At 35.8% G+C, this 24,602-nt stretch overlaps 1 protein-coding gene across 6 annotated transcripts in view; it reads left to right on the top strand.

The window, feature by feature from the left end:
- Window positions 1–24,602, top strand: part of KDM4C (lysine demethylase 4C) — a 254,335-nt gene that overhangs the window by 213,280 nt on the left and 16,453 nt on the right. For all 6 annotated transcript variants that reach the window (XM_085307133.1, XM_085307119.1, XM_085307141.1 and 3 more), the window contains 2 exons: window positions 10,499–10,684; window positions 17,039–17,209. In XM_085307133.1, coding sequence (XP_085163259.1) covers window positions 10,499–10,684; window positions 17,039–17,209 — 357 coding nt within the window. The remainder of the gene's footprint in view (window positions 1–10,498; window positions 10,685–17,038; window positions 17,210–24,602) is intronic.

Raw genomic sequence — 24,602 nt, 5'->3', positions numbered from 1 at the left:
ATATGATGGAAATTACACCTTATGTCCGAGTCCTTAGGAGAAAATAATTTAAATCTGGCTGCATTTAATGGGGTACTAAAAATATTACTTATTTTCTGAAAAGTATGAAGACAAAATCAAAACCAGTTAAAAACATTTTTGTTTAGCTAATATTAACCTTTTTCTTTCTTTTTAAGRTCTTACATCAGAACGGAGTGCATGTTTTCTAATGAATAAAAATGTATTCTTTGGGAAATTTAGCTTRAGTAATTTATATAGAAAGATGCCATCTGCCTTCTTTTCCTTCCCCTCTTTCCCTTCTCCCCTCTTTTCCTCACTTTTTCCTTTTTCCTGTTCCCCCTTTACCATTTCCCCCTTCTTGTTCCTTCCTTCCCTCTTCCTCCTTCACCCTTTTCACGTTTTCCCCTTTCCTCCTTCCCCCTCTTCCCTTTTTCTTTCTCTCCTTTCCCCCTTCCTCTTTTCTCTCCTTTCCCCCCTTTTCCATTTTCTTCCTTTTCCTTCTTTTCCTTTCCCCCTTTCCTTTCTTCCTCTCTTGCTTTGCTTTTTTCTATAAACATGAAACAGTCTCAGTTTCTTCCCATGTCTCAGCAAGATAAATGAACTAATTTAAAATATTTTCCATGCCTCATCTGTCCACTCCACAAGCTGTCAATGAGCTTGGATTGGGAGCTTTCATGCCAATAGTCCACAGCGAGCAGTCGCATTATTTTGAAATAAGAATGTTGTTTCCATGGCAAACTTGGAACTCTTCACAACTGTGCTGACATCCACATACTTTCAAGTTTATGCAAGAAAGATGATACTTTATGAGATTTCTTGTAGCAGAAGGTCATTTCTCTACCAGACCATGGTATTGTTCTTTTTAATTTTTCATCTTCTGAGGGAAAGCAATAGAAGGAAATAAAAGATGGAGGGAAAACAACTTGTTTTAAACAGGTTATAATTTTATTTTTTGCTTCATCATTTTTCCAGGAACCTTTTGAAACACAAAATTGATTTTAAATATGTTTTAATTTAAGAGGGGAAAATATTTTGGCAAATTTTTATAATAGTAACAACTTGAAGACACTCCTCACCGTGTTCTGCATTGGGATCATATTATTCTAAATATTTATTCAGTGAAGTTACTATGGGACTTAGAAATGAGAGAAAGGTTTATAAATGACTGTTTCTGAGATACTACAAGCTGATTAATTTTGGATTGTGAAATTTTTTAAACTGCTTATACTAGATACATTTTAGTATGTCTCTAGAGAATATCATAGCTTTTCTGTACTGCCTTATCACCTTTGCCTGTTCAAATGACATAATTATCTGGTGAGGTGTAATGTTAAGATTGGCTCTGCTGAAAAATAGATTTTGGTTTTTGTCTGAAGCTGTGCAAATAAATCTTTCCTCTGTAAGCTAAGCATTTTCCTAAGCTTTTCAAAAGTGAACAAAATCTTTTAGTGAGACTATGATGCAGAGTGTTTTTAAATTGTGTGCCTTGCCCCTTCTCAAAATTAAAAAAAAAATGCTCTCCATATTGGGAATAGCCCAATTTTTCCAGGTTTGACTTACTCCCTTTTATAGATGTTATTGCTAGCACCTGGAAATAGCACATTTGCTCAATTTACTGTCAGGATGCCAGGTGGTTCCTGGATAGTTGCATAACCTCACTGAAATGCTTTACTTCTCCCTATTTTCTAATAATGTATTCTGTCGACATTTGCCTCCCTTCAAAAGAATAAGTTGACAAACAGCTGTGTCCCTGTTCAGTGTACTTCCCAAGCAAAGTATTTTCTTTCCCAGAGGCAGAGTGCATTCACCTACATAATTGGCCATGACCTCTTCTTGCCCAGTGGACATGTACTGAAGTCCATTCCCATTTCCTAATGCTTTAAGACACAAAGCAGCATATTACTGTCATGCTAGTAGGTAGATGAAATTTTGATATGTGTTCTTGTATTGTCATCAGATGTTTCTGTTTGATTCTTGTTTCTAAATATTTGAACATGCATATCTTAAATACTTCATGATTCTCTCTTGAGTGTATGTTTAATTTAAAATTAATATATTTTGTAAAAAAAGAAAACAAACCTTTTAGCTTACAGCTTGCATACTAGCCATTCTCAGAAGGATGGGGGTTTATGGAATAAGAGATGTAGGGACCTTTATTTTGATAAAGACTTTCTTTGCATTTTTTTCATTTCAGTAAATTGCTTACAGGATATTGCTAAGAATATAATCCTTTCAATGCTGCATCTCAATGTTCTGATTTTTAACTGCTCTCTTATTAAAATATTAAATTGTGTGTCTGTGTGTTTGTATGTATTCTTATGAAGTATTTTAATGAAATTAGTATAAACTTTGTGGAAACAGTGACCTCTTCTCTACTGAGTGTAAATAATGATATCCTTTTTCTGAGCAGTGTTTTGCATTAAAAGCCAACTCATAAAGGAGTGAAGCCTGAAATGGCCAGGTCATCCGTAGAGGTTATTTGTTCATCATCTGCTAAGGACTTTGTATCAGAGTTTGCAAATTCTAGGTGGCTTTTCTAACTCTTTATATACTTACTCTCTGTTTTTGTTGATGTTCTATCTTTTTTGAAACCTGAGTAATCCACAGTCTGTCATTAGAATTTATCTTGACAGTGATTTTCCTCATGGAAGAAGGATAGGAATCAGCTTTGGAAAGGAAGACCTGTGAATCCTGGTTGAAGATGATGTGATCATGAGCCAGCAGTGTGCCCTTGTAGCAAAGAAAGTCAACTGCATCGTAGGCTTTATTTGTAGGCTGCAACTGGTAATCCGTGGAAGTGATCCTTTCTCTTTATTAGGCACCATATGTGGTCGCCTCATTGCAAGAAAGATTTTGGTGCACTGGAGTGAGTCCAGTGAAGAGCCACCAAGATGGTCAGGAACTGGAGCATAGAATGTATGTTGAGAGGCTGAAGAAGCAGGGTTTGTTCAGCTTCGAGAAGATGCAGCTTCAGAAGGACCTTACTTGTATTTKTACAGATACAGAGAATATGGAGCTAGACATTTTCCAGAGATACCCAACAACAGGTTAAGAAGCAAAGGATGCAAATGGGACATGAGAAGGAACTTTTAAGGAACCTGTAAGGAAAGGGTTTTTTTTTACCATGAGAGTGGTCAAACACTGGAACAGATGCCCAGAGAGCTTGTAGGAGCTCCACCCTTGGAGCTGTTCAAGATTCAGTTGGACAGGCCTTGAGCAACGTGATCTGATTTAGGTAGGAGGTTCCGTCCTACATAGGTTATTCTATGGTTCTGTGAAAATAATTTAGGTCTCCTTTACCATCGTTGTTTTATCTCTGTGGTATATACTTGAGTTAAGCACTAACCTCTACAGAAACCTGCTGGAAAGAGGGTTTCTATGAGACCTGCCCTAACCACCATATCTGGTGGAGACTGAAGCTGCAGGGCAGTGAATTGATGCCTCGTAGCCCTGTCAGCCAAACTGGCCTTTCACATTTGTCTGTTTTTCAGTTTTTGTGTAAATGCTAAATCTACCCCTACTGATCTATGCAAATCAGAAGCAAAGTCATAATAAATATGCTTTCCTCCTGGAGGATAATGAAAAGGAGATTCTTTTGAACCTCCTGTATTTGTATTCCTGGAAAATTACTCTTCCAGCAGCAGTGTAAATCACTACTTCTCTTTCATTTCAGGATACCTGAAAGATGCATAGAATATGGGCGTGATGCTTCTTTAAAATTTCACGTTTTAAGGTTATGTTTGATTGCTTATACAATGCAATGTGGATGCTAAAGTGTGAAAAACATTAGGAAAAACAAAAGAAGAGATGCAACATTTTGAAACCATAGGCATTGTTTGGTGAAAAGATTTGTTCTGTCCTGTAATAAAAATACATTTGTAAAAATATAGAGGAAAACTGAAAAGGAAGGTAGATAGGAAGTAGGCAGAAGAAACAGYTGGAATGACTAAATTCTCAGCATGTCACTTGGTATACATCAATCTAGAGGGAAGAGGGCAGTATTCTAATGTTCAAAGACTATGTACTAGCAACAAATAAATTGGAAACGTAGTGATTCTGCCTTTTAAAAGGGATATTGAAGATCTACCATCCATATTTTCCTTTTAGTATTTGTTGATAGTTTGAAGAGAAAGTAGAGAGATGTGTATAGATATCTAGGTTAGGATTACTTACTGGATATCTCTGGCRGTAGAATCTTAATGGCATGGCTTTAGCTGAAAAAAGATGGTAGTAGGGACTTAACTGCAGTCCTCAGCGCCAAGACCTATTACAGATTTTGAGGACTTCAAGAATATTGAAATACAGAAATACACTTCTGTATATATGGCATGGTCATAGGTATTGTGGTGGTAAGTAGCACTATACAGGCTACAGCTGGAGTTTTGGTAGGGTCTAATTTTTCCTTTTTTTTGCCTCACAGTGCTCCCACCTTTTTCCGGTTAAACAGATTACATATAGTGCATCACAAGAACATAAACATTTCCAGGCACCTTTTTTTTTAATAAGAACTTCTTTGCCAAGTGTTTTGTTTTCATTGTTTGTTTTTCTTTCTCATTTATCATAAAGTATAAGGACCTTTTTTATTACAGTCATACAGATCTGTGCTTCAGAAGAGCTAAGTTTTGTTTTAGCTCTGCACCGTATAGATGTCTTTTCTTTCCTGTGAAGTAGAATGATATTGGTACCTTAGCAGCTGCATTGAAATAGCAGTTGCATAATGTTTTTATACATTGGTTAGTCATGCTAATATTTTATCACCTCTAAAAATTGTTTATTAAACACGTATATATATTTAGAGCAGTTTCAAGTTCTTTTGATAATTAATTCAAAATCAAACAATATAGTTTCAAAGTCTTGAATTGCAAGTCATAATCAGCTTTTATGTTCACCAGATTAGACCCGAAATACATTACTTCACCATTATTAGAAAATAAAACAATTCTTTAGCTGCTGCTGATGCATAGGTGATATGTTTACTTCTCTACTAGAATGTACGGATAACAGAATTTCACCTACTTCTGGATAATGTCTGCTGTTTTTAATTTGTTACAAGCAGAATTTATTGAGTAAAAAGAAATTGTAAGTCATTTTCTTCAATCATTGTTTTCTTTTGTGTCTCCCCCCTTCCCCACCTCTTATGTTTTAATACCAGAAGGATACAAAATGGTCTTTTGAGGCTTTACCTAGTAACTTTCTTGGATAATTTTATATAATTGTCTCAACGTATTGAGCAAAGAAGTGGAGCATACGACGATGAAGAAACCCGTTTTCTTTAGATTTTCTGAGTTCCATCAATTTCATAGCTGTAATATTCAGCATATTTCAAATTAATCAGGGGTAAAAGGAAACATAAAGAAAAAAGTCATGAGCTCGTTTCCATAGAAACACACTACRCTTTCTACCAAAATTAAGTGCTGAYTTTGTATTCTGAAAGATGGTTGTGCAGACAACATRTGTTCACTGGCCTGTAGATAATGTGTCAAAATGTCTTCATAGTATGTATCTTCTGATAGTATTGTGCATTACTGAAAAATCTTTGGGCTGGTATCTTACTACCACCCCTTGTAGTTGACTAGACTATAATATTTTCTCATTTCTAATCCACATTATACCTTTGGATTATAGAGGAAGAGAGGATTGGTATCGCTGTGCATTTTAACACTGTCTGTCTGAAGCACCTGCCCTRYGAGGAACGGCTGCGAGAGCTGGGCCTGTTCAGCCTGGGGAAGAGAAGCCTGAGGGGGGATCTGATCAATGTGTRCAAGTACCTGAAGGGAGGGTGTCAAGGGGACGGGGACAAACTCCTTTCAGTTGTCCCGTGTGACAGGACAAGAGGCAATGGGCAGAAAYTGAAGCACAGGAAGTTCYGCCTGASCRTGAGGGKGAATTTCTTCCCTGTGAGAGTGACRGAGCACTGGCACAGGTTGCCCRGAGAGGYTGTGGAGTCTCCTTCTCTGGAGATMKYCARGGCCCRCCTGGATGCAACCCTGTCTAACATGCTGTAGGTGAYCCTGCTGAGCGGGGAGGTTGGACTAGATGATCTCCAGGGGTCCCTTCCAACCTCAATCATTCTGTGATGTCTCAAGTCATAACAGCTGATAACATGGTGAAGCTTCTCCTTGTAATATCCTCCATGAAATCTTTATGTTRTAAAAATCTGTGAATATTTTACTCTTGGTTATAGTATGACCAACATGCTCTACCTAGAGTGTGATAATGCATGATGGCCATATTGCATCTCTGTGAATATAAATTCTGGAGCAAAGCGGATGAATTGCTAAACACAAAGGTGCGGTAGGATCAGATGTTAGGGAAAGAAATAGTTAACTTTTATTTTTCATTAATTTACTAAACTTTACAGTGGTGCCTCTTGTCTTACTATTTTTTTCTGATGGTGCCTAAAAAGCGAGAAAAGATATGAAAGGATGAGAAGATATAATTGAATTACTAACTGATGGTTAATACCCATCTGAAAGAGTTGAGGAGGAGATCTCATGGGTCACTTTTTAGTGGCTTTCAGAAATGACATTCTAATAATTTTTAGAAGATTTTTTTTTTTTGATTTAATGTTTTACCACAGTGAGTTTCTTCACATAAGATGTTCTTACTGCTAAGTTTTAGAAATTCTTTTGAGAGAAATCAATACTCCAAATAGTTTCTCAAAAGCTGGCTCCTGCTTTCGGTCATAACATCAGCTTTTGTTTATTTTTATAAATCCTTGCCTTAGAAAGCACTCTTATTGTGTTTAGATCATGATCCTGTTAGGGACTATAATTCTTTTCGTAAGTATTACTCTCTTTAAGGGAAGCAATATCAAGTTGTTTATTGCTTAAAAATCATTATGAAATTGCATAAAAATCATTATGAAAGCTATCAGGGGACTTATTTCTGCAAAATGTTGGCATCCAGTTTCCTCTTCTCAGAGTCATTCTTTAAAATCCATTCTGTTTGTATATTTGCAATCTATTAATATTAAAGAGCTATTCTATGATTATGAAATCCATTTACAGCAGAATATTTTTCATTTCGGGGGCAAAGAGAGGTCATTTCGCCATCTAGAAAATTGCAGTGCATAGTTATGTCCTATATTTTTAATCTCCAGTTATATAAACAATTTTATTTATTCCCCAATTCATTCTGCATCTGAATCTCTGATTAAGATTGATTCTCAGCCACTTCCTGCATTGTCTCCGCTTTGCACTAATATCTAGCAAACATTCAATCATAATGAGATTCTTTGTAGCTATCTAGAATTTGGAATTTGCTTTACCTGGTAGGAGCAGCTTTAGTTTCAGGATACCAAAGAGCTATCAGCTGGGTATTGAATTAGCTTGAATGTATTTCAGTAAATGTATGTATACTTTGTCCAGCTTGTTAATGTCACAAGTATCATGTTTATATACCCAAACATGAAGTTAGTCCTGACAGAGAAAATGTTTAGGTTCTGCCCTCTGCAAGGTCAATTCAAGATCAGTTCCATTTTGTATAACTCTTTCATTTTACAAACTTTAAAAATTCAGACTTCGAAAGAGGGAAAGAGAGAGTGAAACTTCAGTCTTTGCATCCTTTTCCTATGTTCACTTTGATTGTTTTTCCTCTGAAATATTTTTTAAAATAGTTTCAATTTTGTTCTGCTTTATCTGTACCATTCTTTAGAAATATGGAATAACAGCATTCTCATACCATGTATATAGATTAACAAAATAATATTAGCATAGGAGAAAAAAGCAAAAAAACCACTTGACTCCACCATGCATTAAGGACTATTCGAGTAGAAGAAATACATTATCAACAAGAAGCTTGGTAGGAAAATAATGACCAGCGTATGTCAGAAATAGCACTGTGCAGGTTACCACTAGCAGCTAATACCTACCAGCTCACTGTACCGCTCAGCTGAAGTTTCAAAAATCTGTGCAGAATAGATTTTTATGTTTTTCTCTGTTCTGCTTTTTGTTAATTAAATATGGAAAAATAAATATTTTGTCTTAAATTTTCAAAGATCAAGAAGCTTTTTCTCATATCTCTGAATGGGGACATGCTGCATGGTATGGTTATGCAAGTTGGGAATTTACTTTTTTGTGTGCGTACCTGCATTTTTCAAAATGCATGCCTTTGGTTTGGGACTGTCATTGAAAAGCTGAGGTATGTCTGCATCACCACTTCCAATGCATGTGTGCATCTTTGGTTCCTGGAACAAGTGCAGCCCACAATTAAGGAGAGCACCATTTTCTGCTGAAAGATACTGTCTTAAGTTAGTGCTAGTTTAGCCGCACCTTACCRTTTTTGCCCTATTTCCCATTCTCTGCATTTTATTTGAACTGTACTAGGTGTGATATATCAGTCAAAACACCTAGCTATTTTTAAGAATATGGTTAAGGAAACCAAGATTTGTTAAACTCACGTATGTTTCATGATTTATTCTTTCCTTCTTTGCTTAAGGTAACTTAAGAGTTTCACAGTAATCTGAATAAAAACTCAAAATGTGTTTACATGAACTTTCATCTATATTCTTYTTCTGGAATTACTGGTTTACTGGTCTCTGAATTTTTATGAGCGTATATATGTGGATGTATATAAAAAAATCCTAAGCTCTTTCAGAAAACAATTCCTTGACTTGTCTGAAAATGTCTTCGTGCATGTGGACATAAATACAATGTTATGTCAGCATATCAGTGAAGTCTTGGACTTGGCTTTTGATGCTGAAATCCTCTTTACCTCCTACTAGTCTTGCAGACCTAATGTAGCTGCAGGAGACTAGGCAAGGTGCTGGTCCCATTACTGAATGATCAGTAAGATGCTTAACTAAGCTCCAAATGGTACTCGTTTCTCCTGCAAAGTCATTCAGGCCATAGGCTTTCACAGATGGGATATGAAGGCAGAATGTGACCTGGAGAGTTTTTCTTACTCAAAATGATCCATGTACTAGAATGCTGCATAGTCATGCCTGAAACTGAGGAGCTTAACAGGGCTAGCACTTGCAAAAAACGTTATTTTAGACATAAACCAGAAGCCACTGAGCCTGAGTGCTGCGTGCTACGGTACAATTTCTGCAGATTTCCTTTACAACATAAAGGAAAGTAGCTGCTGAGAATTTAAAGATAACATAAATACTCTAGTATTTGGAACAAGGAATTTGATGTGTGTTAATTTGAAATATTTTGAATTACTAATCGTACAGTGAAAATAAATGGAAGTTATTTTTACTCCTGTTTGCAGAGTAGGCATAAAAGGGGAKGTTTAACAAAATCAGTGATTGGCAAATTTAGGACAAATGGAAGGAATCACTATTGCAACARTATGATTTCAAATATGGAATTCACTCTTGTCACATCATTAAGCAAAATATTRTGGCTAAATTTTAGAATAGCTCAGATGGTTTTATGATCATTGATGACATTTACAGTTTTGTTAGCCGTGATGAGAGTAAACAGAAAATAGTTCCAGAACAGTACAGAAAATACATGTGATATAATTCTGTTGTCAATACAGAATAATAAAGTAATTATCCAGTCTGGCATGTTGATTTCTTCTGGTGGCATGATACCAGTCATCTTGCACTCTGATTTTTCTAGTGTGGTGGAGCYTATTTCACAGACTTAGCTAACTTAGCTGACTGAAGCCCCTCCAATTGTTTCCTGGCTTATGAAAGCTGTGACAAAGCTTATTCACTAGAATACAAAATAACAACATCATTTTCTCATGTTCTCCACACGGGAAGAAGGAATGAATGTGGTATGGCTTGACATTGGTAAGGCTTTTGATACGATATTTTCATAAACAAAGTGAGTGAATACGGCCTACTCARTCAGCGGTATAGAAATACACAACCAGTGAAAAACAGAGTGGAAAAAATTAAAAGGGGCATGGGAACGGCCTTCAGCTGTGTAGCTATGTGAAGGCTTGATAGTAGGAAAGTATTTATAACTTCAGGTAACAGGTTATCTGAGTGTGTTGTGGAAGCTCTTTCACTGAAGGTCTTTAAGGAGAAGTTAGACAGCCACCTGCCAAAGCCAGTGTAGGTATACCTCTAGTCTAGTCTCAAGCAGAGGGGGAGATTAATTGGTATCTGGAAGTCCTACCTATCCCTAAAGTTCTGTGATTCTCTTTATTTTTTTACACCTGCTGTTATTTTTTGCAGAATTATGTGTAGGTTTTTCAATTTACCCATTTTAGGAGGTAATTTAGCAGGTTAATTTTCAAAACATTATGCAAAATTTGAAATTAAACTTTAAATAATGTATGTACGTATCAATTTTCTTATTATAGCAACCAAGCAGTCTTTATGCTTACATGAAAAGAAAAAAATGCTGTCTATAAATTAATATTGCAGAATTATCTTATAACATATAAATGCTTGTTCTTTCCTCATGCAAATTGCAAGGTATAAACAGAGTATAAGCAGTAAAGCACAAATATCTTTGTAGTCCTTGACATCCTTGCAGAAGTCAACTGAACTGTAGTAGTATGGTAAATATTCTTTTTTGTTTTGTCTCTGTAGAAGTGCATTTTCTGCAGACAGAGAATTAAGAAAATTTCTGGTGCCTGCATTCAGTGTTCATACGGACGCTGTCCAGCCGCCTTCCATGTTACCTGTGCCCATGCTGCAGGAGTACTTATGGAACCTGATGACTGGCCGTATGTTGTCTACATCACATGTTTCAGGCACAAGATCAACCAAAATGTGGTGAGGAATTTGTTTCCTTATTTTTTGAAAAATGGAACAGAAGAATTAAAATATGTTTCTAGAGAAAATGGGAGAAGGGATTCACGTTGTGTATAATAATAGCTTCATCTATCATATTTCCATACACAGAAAAACTATTGTATCTCAAAGATTTTTTCTTATCCCATTACCTGGAAGAAATGATACTTGATATGCCTGGCACATTTTTCTATTAGAATCATTGCTGAATATATTGTTTTGGCTGCCATAACCACTCACTGAATTCTCTGTTTTGTTAATTTGGAGTGTATTACAAATATCAGCTCATAATATCTTAAAAAAACTCACAGATACTGTGAGATAAAGAATATGGTAAGTAAGCCCTTTGTCCTGCCTCTGAAAAACATCTTGCAAATATCCTGTTACAATTATTCTGTCATCTGGCAAAATAACACTGGTTTGTCAGGAAAATCCCTGCTATTACTGTGTGCTCCTATTTTCTAGTCTGAGCTGAGGAGGAACTTTTAATTTTAGATGGGATACATACAGGATTAGTCATTATTGTCTTGTAGGTTTTAATACCTTTTATTCCACCAAATTGTTATTATCTCAGTTAAGAAATAACTTCAGCCATTTATCTTGGGCTTTTAAAATCATATTTATTTGTTTCCGAGCAATGTACAACTAGAATGACTACTAAATAATAGTCCTGATAAGGAAATTACTATTAGATACTTTAAACAACAATTTCTCACTTTTTTCAAGTTGAGAACTCTATATTTGAATAAATTTTTTATCTCCTTTGTATATTAAAAATGAAAGAGTAAACCCATGTTACAGTGCTAATGAAAGTCTATAATATATGTCTCTCTTTCAAGAGGTTGTCAGTGAATTCTTGGTCTTAGAGACAAGACTTTTAAAGGGTAAGATTTACTTCTGTGTATAATAAAATGTAGTGCCTTGCAACTAGAGTAATCATGCAGACCAGAGTATTCAGTCTCCTAGCAGTTCTGAAAAAATCGAGGCAAACAAATTGTGTGTTCTTTTCAAGACTTCCCCAGAACAATTTTGCCTTTTGAAGACTGTTGCATTCCAAAATAAATAATTGTGTGAAACCACTACACTTTTGTAGGAATTTTCTGTCTTTATAATTTTTTTTATGAAAACTAGTCTGGTTTCAAAACAAATTTGAAACACTGTCTGTACAGGCAACTTCTCAGATAATTTTTATAGCTTTCTTAGAATGCATTATCCACTAGATAAAATTACTGGATTAGCTTCATAGCTAATAAGAACAGGACTGTTCTGACAAAATATTTTCTAACATTGATTCCTGATAAATTTCCATCTTTCAAATTGTGAGATTTTCATCATTAGCTTGGGAAACTGTTCCTGGATCAAATAGGACTTTCTATGGTATACTGTCTTCTATACTGACTTTATGCATGCAATGCTACCATTGCTCCTTAATTCTTTGAGCTTCCTGTAATACAAGTCTGTGTCTGATGCTGGAGTCTCCTGGTGCTGTCCAACAAATTATATTATTTTTTCCTTATATTTTCTTTTGTAATATTAATTGGTAAATGTGATAAAGTTACGGATTGCTTCTTTAGTGTTTTTACAGTACCTAACCTAGTGCTACACCTGTCTTAAACAGAGGCCTTTTCTGGCCCTTCTATATCAATGTTAGTTATTAAATAATACTGACAGAATATTATGAAGCCAGTTTGACCAGAATTTATGCTTCCATTCTAATCTAAAACAGTGCTGACCTTACTACTTACCATTTAACTTTCTAATTATGAATTTTCCTTGGAACAGTAAAAACAGTTATTAAATAGCTATGATTTTGTACGCTAAGACACAAAATGAATATTCATCTAAAACAATGCAACACTAATGAGGTGAGAGGGACACTCACAAAGTTTATTTTTTCTCCTAGTGATTTTCTTGATCTGAATTTTGTATTTTCAAAGAAAAAAAACAATATAGAGAAAAAGGAATAATTGCTTATGAAGTGGTTGTGTGAAGCATAAACAAGGTAGCTCAGTTAAGAGTGAGACTCTCTCAGGCCTTTCTTGAAACTCAGCACCAACCTTTTTGAAAAAGTTGTTTGATTAGCTTATTTCACGTGGCTCAAATCAAAATCAAAAGTACAGAAGAGAAAGTGTGTTTTTCATTGGGCTAAAACTTCGAAGGATCAGACATACTGCTAAGAATCTTTTTCTGTGAAATTCTTAACTTTGTCTTGAGACAAGGGAGGTTGCCGTATATTTATGTATGATTGGATTTACACTTTGTCTTTTGGATAATTAATCTAAACCCATCTTTAAGCCTTTGGAAGTTTTTCACTATTGGTTTTCTTATTATACTTTTCCTATTATTAGCTAGCCTTTGATGCACAAACTACATTGCTCTTCATCATTAGGCAGAGCAATGCTCCTTACTTATAACTAAATTTTTTTGTTCATCCATTGTTCTAAATTTCTTGCTCAAAACAGCGTAATCCTAAGGACTGAAATAYTATTTTGCGCATTTTTACAGGAATCTAATAGATTGTCTTGTTAGCAAGTACAAATCTCTTCTGATGTTTAGGAGTTCAAGGGATACTTGAAAGGATATTATTATTTTTCCTTCATTTTAAGGAAGTAAAATTATAGTTGTCTGGTGTTTCCTTAATATAGCCTCTAGATATTGTGCCTGAATTCTCAGTGAATATCTTTGATTACTACTTTTCTGAAGTTAAATAACAAAATAAAACAAAACTCACCAACTAACGGATGGCTTCTGGACTACTACAGATGTCTACAGTAGTATTGTAATATGAAAATCAAGCAGGTTGTTCAACCAGGAACTTAGCTATGTATTGATAACTATGTATTATTACCAGTGTTAATGTGTCTCTTCACCTCAGGATTATGGCGTATTGCAGTGCTGAGGTAGGTTTTGTGTCCTAATTATATTTTGCCATGATATTAAGCAACTTGTGCCCAAATTATTTATCAGTATTCTTTCCTATATYTTTTTGACTGAGGGTCCAATTCTTTCTGAGTTATCTTCATTATTTCTTCCTAAGGTACATTTTTAATGTCAATAATGGTAAACATTGATAGGTCTTCTGATGATAAATCATCATAAAGAAAAGCAGAAGGAAAACATAGTTCTTCTCTGCATACAGTGCTGATGAATGAATAAATGTACAAATACTACAAATTTTAATTTTTAAATATTGAGATGACTTTTTAAAATACGCACTTTTGATGTCCACACTCAAGTCTAAAGTCTTGTATTTACCAAGTGTACAGCTCCAGAAATAACGCAGAATTTTGGTAGCAGAAAAGTTTTACTTAGCTAGAGGCAAGGAAATTCATGAGTAAGATTTCATTTGGAAACTGTGATCAGAAAAGGCCATGTAGGCAGCCCCTGTGATGTGCATTTGGCAAGACTCATTGTCTTAAGAAGGGGCAGTTACGATACTAATTGCAAAAACTCACTGTTGCTGATCTTTTAACTATTTTAAGTGATGAAATGGGCTTTGATTTCCCAGATGATCTACTGCAACTATGGGCCAGTTCTTACCTCTGTAGGCACATAGGGGATGAAGGGATGAAGTCACGTGGAAGCTATAGATGCTTTTCCTTTTGCATACGTGAGTGATGTAYTGTCATTGTATGTGTCTGCCTGCTAACTGCTGTCAGGCCGTTTGCATTTTAGAAAGTCTAGAGGCATGCCTTGTTTTAAGGATATAGTACTCAAAAATCATGAGCTGGCATATTTTTGAAATGTCATGCATCATTTCCATTCCCAAATTATAGTTCTAGAGAGTAAACGTAAAGTGATGATATAAGAGTTACATTTCCTTATCAATCTTAGAATTTTGAGGATCCTCCATTAAGAATTGTTGTCTGAGAACATTTCAAGATATTTTTATATATATATATATATGTATCAAGATATTTAACTATTATATGTTTATATATGTATAGTTTATATATTTTATTTAACAAGATTTTTGTATGTCCTGCCATACAGAAAATGAGGGAGAAAGTCATTTTCCCTCTTATCTTTTCGAAGTTTGCACACTGAAGAAGAGGTTAATTTTTTTTTTTTCTTTTCCTCTGTGACTGGTTGCTGTCTGTATTTCTGCTGCTATCTTAGTTCATCCTTGGCTTAGGTACTGTTAAAAAAATCATGCTTTTTAAACCACAGCTTCCTCAATAATCTGGTAACTGGCACAGCTGTTTCTTAAATCTGATAGATTCCCTTGCGTAACAACTGTCCTTTCTGATCAAAAATGACATTCTTAACATCAACAAATTCTTAGGGTTTTCTGACAGGAAATGTTTTCGGGCACATGCAATCAATTATAGAGGGTGTTTGTCAATACTTTTTGTGTGAAATAAATCAAGAATCCTACCAAGATGGCATACTGAAAAATAAACTCCTTGAACTAGGATGCATTTCTGATTTTTATTATTTGTTCTGATGAGCTATGGCATTTCTTTTTTGAATATTTTATCATTAAATGAGCCTRTATTGTCTTTTAAAATACTATATTTTACTTATATAGAGTACCAGCTTGAGATTTTAAAAACATAAAAATTTGATTGAGATATTTCTCCTTGGACTCCTGTACTATAATCACAAATTTCTATTATCTCATACAAATAACTAATAGTCTCCAGTTTACTTCTGCTTTTCTTTTTTATTTATTTTTCCTAAATAACTGATGACTAAAATTGAGAATTGATTGGAAAATTAACACTTTGATGTTTATATATATTTGAAGATTGGATAAAACGTTGCTATAGCAAGATAGTAACTCCTATAATCCTTACACCAGTAAATCATTCTTTCTTCCTTTTACATATCTGTAGTTATACTAAGTGGGTAGAATTAATTACATAACTGCATAAATAATAATTTTATTCTACAAGTAAATGATTAAGTAGTTCTTTAGTATGATCATAACATTGTTTCTAGATAAACTTGGAAATGCTGTAGAAATGTAATGGATTTTTACTATCTGAGGTGACCTGAATTAAACAGGAATATTCAGGTTTGGTTATTTTTTCTCAAAAAGATTGACATTACTATTAATATTTGGAATCTGACAAAAAGAACTGATACTGCTCTTAGTTTTCCTTTGACAATAGTGTTAAAAATTCTGTAGCTGTATCATTTTCTGGATTTTCACAGACAGTTTTTTAGCTTATTGTACTGATTGAAGATTTCACTGCCTTGAAGGAGATTTGAGAAGCAATGGTAGAAAATTGAGTAATTACTTTATCATATGCCATAAATTATTTTCATGCTTTTTACACAAATATTTCTAATAAAAAATACTTTAATAAAGGCATACCATTTCTATTGCCTCTTGTCTTAGTGTCTTCCATTGACAGAAAAGTTCAAATGTCCTGCCATAGCCAAAGTCACAGTAACTTTTCTTTTTGTGTGAGCAAATGGACTTGTGTTAGGAAATGAACGGACAGTCAAACGCGTAGGAGATAAGTTCTTTCCTTATTTTATTGGGATAAGAGGCTCATGGGTTTATTTTTCACAGTGAAGAAGCTTGCTCTTCTGATASGAAGTTCGAGGGGATACATCAGTTGGGAGCTGATGTGTACATCTGTCTACATCAAGTGAGCTTAGCATTTGCTGACTTAAAGGTTCAATTCTGTTATATATAGAAACTATCAAGCAGTTACTGATGTAGAATTTTTGCATAGTTTGACAACCCTGTTACACTTTTGACCGACCTAAGTAGCTCTAGTGAATTCAAAGTGAAAACTGAAAATTATTGTTACTGATGTGCTATATAAATAAGTGATGAAGAGTGATCAATGCTGCCTGGAGTTTTAAAGCAAATGTTCTGCACAGTATTGGTTAAGAAGTTACTCAGATACACTGTTGTAAACAGCTCTGACAAGAACTGGATATGCATTTAATTGTTTCACCCCATTCACTAAAATATTAAGCAATTATGAAGAATCATACAGAAATACAGTATTTAAGAATACACCCTTTGAAATGGCTTCATAGCATTGTCTAGGCTTCCCATATCTTGTATCTTCCAGCACAACAAGTAAGATGTACAAATATTGCTAGTTGTTTAAGTATTCTTACCCTATTGCAAAGGCATAAGCTGTAAAAATATTTTTGAATGCCATAATTTGTTATTCTATGGAAGCTGTTTGCTTTTTTATGAAACATAGAAGCTTTGTATGTCATATAATCATATCTATAACAAACAATCTTGCATTTGAAGATTTTGCGTTAAGTGGGGAATTCGCATCAGTTCTAACATTGCTAAATTTCTGTTGAGCAAACTAATATTTTAAAATTGCTTTTTCCTTTAAATTCTTCTTTTTCAAGAGAACTAAAGCATGTGAGAAGGCTATTACAGTTGGGCAGACAGTCATCACGAAACACAGGAATACACGATACTACAGTTGCAGAGTCACAGGAGTCACATCTCAAGTTTTCTACGAAGTCATGTTTGATGATGGCTCTTTCAGTCGGGATACTTTTCCTGAAGACATTGTAGTAAGTTCTTTTTCAGATACCTGTTATTTCTATTTTTTGGAAAATTAAACAGACGGAACTTTCTGAAATATTTCTTTTGACTTTTAGAGGAGATAAAGCCTTAATATTCAGTTCATGTTTGCTAGTTTCACTGCTGAGAATGATTATTTTCTAATGGTCTTCCAAACTTTGGTTGTTCTAATTAGTCTCTGCCATTTGACCAAATGAATCAAAACTAATCTTACAAAGTCTTTTAATTAAATAAGAAATATGTATTTAATAAAGGATATGAGAGTGGGAATTACATATATCCTTATCTGTCTCATAGAGATAACTTGTAAAAATTCCTTGCTGAGTTGAAAAATTCTGCTGTAATGGGAAGAATAGCTCTCAAGAATCTGTTCTAACAACTTGTTTACACCTTCTGATGTTTAGTTTGTAAGATTACATTATTAATGATAAAAACCATCAGGGAGAAGAATGTGTAGTTTACTGCATTTCCAAAAAGCAATTGAGATTTTGATTTCCCTTATGCACTTACATAAACTGGCACACATTGTGTACTTAGAAATGAACAGAATTTGCAGACAGTTGAGAAAGATTCTGTTTCCTTCCATATTTACAATGGGTAGATTGGATGGTAACCTTCACTGTGTTAATCAGATGCTGTTTGACGTCTGTGTCACAATAAGATCTAATCTGTGTTTACCTTCATGCTCCTGTGGTCATGACGTTTCTTTGTGCAGAACTGATTTTTTTGGTGTACCTCCTACTAATAATCAATTACAGCCTCCATCAGGCTAGCCTCAGCATGCAAAAGGGCTGTTTGTTGCCAGATTGCTTTTCGCTTCACACCATGTCCTATGCTGGATGTAGAGGGAGAGTCAGGTGTATGTGAGGATGTATGCTTAGAAGTTCAAGGGACACTGCCCCAGCAATGCTCAATGTTCCTGTCCTGTAAAGATGTCTTTGAGCTGTTCTGTTTTTTGCAGGCCTAACATTTTCATGGAAGTAGTGTTAGTTGTCCGATAGCATCASTGAAATGATACTGTTGTTCTTGGAAGCTTCTTAGTTATTGAAAAGTCTGATGCCTTTTTGAAAATACGGCATTTGAAGGGGTGCATTTCAAAGCAGGATATGGGAATATAGCTGTTTACCTCCCACTGGTGTTAACAGAAGACAGGCAGCAAATCCCTCTTACATGTCTTTGAAAATTTATCCTTTAATTTGAAATACTCTGAAAAGCTCCATTAATGATCAAAGGCATTTTGATTTAGAAACATCAAGATATTAAGCAAATGTGGCTGTCTTATTATTAGAAACTGCTCTCTTGTGTATGCCAGCATCAAGGATCTGGTATGGAAGAGATGAGAAAATGTTTGCCACCCTAGTGGGGTTGCCTGATCTGGAGCTAAGAAGAAATGTAATCAGGCCTGGATATGCCTCAGTGCTTCGCAGATAGTGGATGAACAACATATAATTGTTTGATGGAAACACCAAACGAATTTCACATTCCTTAGAGAAATCTTGTTGTGTTTTCATTAGATAATATACCTGCAGCAGTTACTGGAAGGAAAAAAAAATGTTTTTTCTTCTGCCTGGACTAAAACTTGCTAATCCATGCAATGTGCGTATCAGGTGTTAGTGCCGCTGGGAGGACTTATTCATCAAATCTGGTGTGAAAGCAATGTTGCTGCCTATTGAAGAACTTATTTCTCTAATCTGTTTTCACTTTTCAACTAGCTCACAAAGATAGCAGGAGCTTTCTGCTTTTCCAGTATGTGTTGAATCCRCTACATAATTTCAGCTGAGCTCACAGTAGACCACTATTTCAGTGTTCAGACCCAGTGATTTATTTTTAAGGAGGAAAATAGGGAGCAGGGAAACTTCAGTTTCCTTCATGAAACTCTGTGGGGATTCAATATTTATTCAATAACTACCAAAGCAAGGTATACATTGTTCTCTTCTGTGTATTTTTCTTGATTGTATTAGCATTTGCTAAATAGATTAGGATTTACCAAATAAGTATAGCTATATTCTAGTTTCTTTTTTATTTCAAACTATTGTTTGGGTGCTGTATCTCATTTCTACCTTGTCAGAATTTTTTAGAAAAATCACTCCTGAATTACAGTGGTTAAACCCATTAGTTAGTTTGGTGATGTACTAACCAGTCAGCCTTCCGTGCAGCAGGAGTGAGAGAGTGCAAAAAAGTATATGCCTACAGTTTTCTGCTGCACAAAACTGCAGGAAAGCTCCTCCATACATCATAGAAAGGCTACATTGATGAGGATAGCATGTCAAATCTATAAGGAGATGAGATGGCAGCCTTAACAGTTGGTTTAACCATATGAACAGGAGTACATATGCTGCAATCCTCAGTAAGTGCTACCAACAGTGTGTACGAGTTCAGTTTTCCCCTTCTTGAAGGATTATCTGGTAATGCTCTGGAGATTGTCACACAAACCCTGTCTCAGCACCAGGAAGACCCAGTGGGCCAGGAGTCAGCTAACAGATGCTGCCCTAGGTAGGCTCTCTGCTCTTTAGATTGCTCAGTTAGGGAGGGTTTCCCGCAGTTGCTTTTTTTTTTTTCTTTCTTTCTTTTTTTTTTTTTTTTTTTTTTTAAATACCTGACAGACGTATCTCCACTGGAACAGCTTGGCAGTTTGCTAGATATGAATATACTGTGCCAGATTTACTTAGATAGGGGTYTTCTATTTATTTGTATGTATCTTTCTCTACGTATTGTATCTATCAAAAGTACCTTAACAGCAAGTATAGTTTAAAAAAAAAATAAATACAAGGTCATTAGAAGTAAGGATGCAGCTGATCCCACATTACCTCATTAAAATTCTAGCTAGTCCTGGAAAGGGAGGCCTCATGGGGAGAGGTGAGAAACRTCTCACCAAATTATTTTAAGGAAGAAAGGAAGAAAAAAGATTATGGACTTAAGCATAAAAGTAAGTAAGTCTGCAAGAAGGTCTGATTATGGGAGAGGGAAGAACACTTGAAGGAACTATGATTGCACTAAACTACATAATAGTCCTAGCAGAGATGTTGCAGCAGGAATGGACATTCCTGCTTGCCCCAATAAGTACTTTGGTTCTCCAGTAACCAGTTTGCACAGAATTCTTTGCTGTCGAGGTTTCACCATCTGATTACTCAGCAAAATGGATGAACAGCAATGGCCATGCTTACTCATGCTTCCATGACATACCCACATTGCAGTTTAGCTTACCATCAAGTATAAATTCAGGAGTTCTCCGTTCAGACTCTAAGGCTAATTAAGCTAAGATACCCACAACCCAAAATATAATGGACTTTACTGATTAAAATTTATAACCTGAATCCCCAAATTACAGCTTATGGAATGCTGCTGTAAATGTTCCTTAGAAGAAAGGGCTTCTTAAGAGACGAGGAAGTCAGAAGTGTTTGAACTTGCACATGCACAAGCACTGGCAGTAGCACTTGGTCACTATTTTCAAGAGTTCAATGAGTTTGTTTTTCAGAACCTCATTAGTTAAATTTTCTATGGGCCTGGTAATATCCAAAAAACATACCTGTGAAAAAGAGTGTGTTAGTTCAGTTTAAGACAGCATTCAAACAGCAACTGAGACTGTAAAAAAAGAGGAGCAAAGATATTATTTTTGCATTTATAAATTCAGTCCATCCAAGATCTGCTTTTCTTTTCTTTTTCTTTTTTTCTTTTTTTTTTTTTTTTGGTACCACTCTTTTTTTTTGAAATGGAACTTGCTTTTTCTGAACAAATTCAAGCATGAAAAACTCCTCATCAAGCAGTGGATTTTCTAAATGCCAGCAGTGATACTTGGAACCCTTTACAGAATTATGCTGATACTAATGTGMCTACTGTCTTTTTGTAGTGGACCCAAGGGAGCCTTCAGTGTGAAGAGAATGGTGAAGTTTAAGCTCTATCTTTCTGGGTCTATCAATACTTGAAATTCACCACTGGCAATGAAGGGAGGAATAAGGCTATTTAGAACTCTGACAGCAAAAATACATCAYTGAAATTATCAAGAAGGCTACAGCTGCTTACTGTGTGCACCTAAATTTCACAACGTCCCAAATTGTTATCCTCAGCTTTCTTTGTAATAGAATGGAGCACATTTTAGTTACTACCATTTGAACAAAAACCTGCCAGTATAATACCAAGGCAGTTTGAGAAGCTATTTAAAAAATACTTTTCTCAGCCAGGGACCTTCTTTGCAATCCTTTAGCTCTGTTCTTGCCCACAGATGTTCACTTGACATCCCTACAAAATTATGAAATGAAAGCTTCAACAACTCCTGACCTGCACTCTAATATATACACATACTGTGTGTCTGGGCTTGCCAGTTATCCATTTTTTCTTGCTGATTCTCGGTTGTTTGAGATTCTCAGTGATCTTTCCTGGCCCAGATACCTGGCAGATGTTTGAAGTTGCATTGGCATTTATAATCTCAGTAGTTGCCCAAGATGAGGTGAACTAATTGGGGCAAAGTATAGGTACAGGGATATGGCTGAATACAGATTGTCCCAGGGATATTACTACTTTCTGTGTGTTGTAGACTATTGAGGGAGAGAACAAATTTACTTCATCTGCTTTTGAGATATAACACCAATGACATGAAGCCTGGCAGTTCTTTAAAAATTATTTCTTCCATAGCCTTATAGGAGAAGAGGGATTACAAAGTGCGGCAGAGGGGCTTGGTGAAGGATGCAGTAGTTTAATACTGCAAAATGACATAATGCAGGTGAAAATTTTTATGTATGGAGGTTGGAGTTCTGCGAGCTAAGGCAGCACCCTTGGGGTGGTGTAGCTTCAAAAAAAACAGGGTCTTTTTATTGACAAGAAATTCTCCATAAGGATTTGAGCTGCTTTTGACTCTACTAGCTTTCCCTAGTGCAGAAAAGAATTTCTTTCCTTGTTTCTGAAGCTGGTGGGAAGAGAGGCCTTTAAAGGGGAATAGCATGTAATAAGATCATATCTAGAGACCCAGCGCTCACGGTTACGTCTGTGTGGACAGCTTAATCAGCTTCTCAACTACTCTATGCATTAATACTTTTGCTACTGCTGCATATCCATATTGCTTAAACATTTGAAAGTATTGGGCTAGCACTTAAGTCTTCACAGTTCGTGAATGTCCAAGTGGGCATGAAACATAGAGAGGGCTTGATTCGCACCATAATCATCTCCTAAGGGTGCTGCATTCTGTTAAAATCTGCCCAAGAAACCAAATTCTATTACTCCTCTTCCCCCTCAAACCTGGCTGGCCTTCTAAAAGACTAAACTGATACCAGAGGTTTTCCTGCAGCTTCTTTTCTGTCTACCTTCCTCTCTCTACTTCTTCTGACAACTGTTTTCTGCTTGTCTGCCTGCTCAGATCAAAACCTGAAATAGCAGCGGTTAGCTGCTTTCTTATACCTGTGAAAGATCCGTTAGACTTCTGACAGTGAATAATAGCTTATTGTCCGTTTTTATTATGTATGTAAATCTGCGGAGAATAGCTAAGGAAATTAGAACAGTTGAACTCATACTCCTTGGCAATTTATGCATGCCTTGGATGCTCTGCAGTGTCGCCATCACCAGTGATATCTGAGAACGTAAAATAGAAAAATAATAATCATTATCTGAAAGGAACAAGAGGATAGGTTGGATTTGGCATAAATGTACTCAAAAAGTCATCAGAACTACTTACTTGATGCAGGGAAAAGAAAACTACAGAATAGTAATATGTTCAGCAACTTTTTTATTATGTCTCAAGAAAGACACAAACTGGCACAAATTTTTTCAGCATTAAAAAATTACCTGCTGATAAGTGAAYTTACCATTCAGTAATTTGTATTTCTGAAAGGAGACAGAGACTTCTGAAAAATTCAGGAAACAAGTTTGAGAACTGCCTGACATGTCTTTGAAGAGAAAACTTGGGTTTCTCTTTGTATTCAATAAATTTGTAAGAATTGGGTTTGCTATGATTTCTATGATTTTTGCATATTTGTTCTGTGAAATACTCCAAAAAATTAAATACCTAGTAGGTTTTGAAGAGTTGTACTCAAGTTCAAGTGAGCTGACAAATTTATTTAAACACCTTTTTAGTTGTGAATGCTATGCCTCCCATACACAAATCATTGTGTATAGCCTCTGAATATGAATTGAATGAATTTCTGGATTTGAAATTTTACTCTTACTAAGTAAGTTAAAATCAAACTCCTTTAAAAACAAAATCTAAGCACATTGAGAGTGGAGTTTTTTTTTTAAAAAAAAAAAAAATCCTGAGGCTCAAAAGATGTAACAGTCTCATTCTAATCTGAAACTTGTTRTACACTACTGTAAACATAATGATTTAACAGCCTTTCTTTCTRTTTACTCCGGGATGTAGAAGAGAATTAATTTTTCTATCGGTTTTGCTTTTTTTCTTAGTTTTCTGCTATATGAGAAAGGCAATTCAGTAGATAAGCATATAGAACAGACTAGGGCAAATTAAATCTTCAAATGTAAGTATTATCTATACATAGTTTCCTGTGTATAGGGTGTGTTCCACTTCATAATGGAACACTTTATAGAACCTTATCAATAGTGTTTTTTGATGAGCTGAAGGTAATACCCGCACAGCTCAGCCGGAGAAACAAAATGGAAGCTAATCCACCGCTCAGCTGCTTCAGTGTGCAGCGGCTGAGGGACACAAGTAGATTAAAATGCTCCTTCTGCTTGCAAAGTGAGTGCACGTCCATATCCTGACTCATGAAGAACACAGCAGAGCGCAGGGAAAACTCACGAGTCAGTCACGGGCTCTTGGGGTGAAGTAAGAATGGTTGGAGCAAGGAAACAGCGTTATTTCCCCCTCCCCTTTATTTTGTAAGGTAGCCCGGGAACTGTAGGAGTTTCAGATATGGTAATTTATCCACTTACTGTGCATTGCAGAAGCAGATTGTTTCCAGACTTGCCATACGTGTGCAGCTGGTGGAGCGGAAAAGGAAGAACATTTTCTTTTTTATTCTTCATTAAATCCTGAGGCACAGGAAGGTGCAGGAGAAGGACAGGAACTGGTCCTTGTACCCCTTTGACTGCAGTAGATTTGCTAGGAACTTCAGACGCGTTGGCAGGGTACGAGGTGGGACTATAGGGCTATAGCATCTGCTCTAACTTTACATGTGAGGTGAAGCAAGGAGACCTTGTCAGGCGTGATGCACTGTGATGTCCTTGCCAATCCAACCTTCCCACCACCCACACCAAGTTTTATCCCGTAAGAGTACCTTGTATCCTAAATTAAGGCTGCCTCAGTGTCCTCTGTGCTGCACCTCCTTCTGATGCCTAGTACCACCCTGGCCGTCCTAAGCCACATTCTGCAGTTTGGGTTAGAACTGTGGTCCTTTGGGCAATTCTGCATCTATCAGTTAACAATAGGCATGTATTTGTGTT

Source organism: Rhea americana, unplaced genomic scaffold (assembly GCF_003343005.1).
Source record: "Rhea americana isolate MKP2758 unplaced genomic scaffold, rheAme1 scaffold_103, whole genome shotgun sequence".
NCBI lineage: Eukaryota > Metazoa > Chordata > Aves > Rheiformes > Rheidae > Rhea > Rhea americana.
Note: the sequence above shows the minus strand (reverse complement) of the source record. Positions and strands in the feature narration are given on the sequence as shown.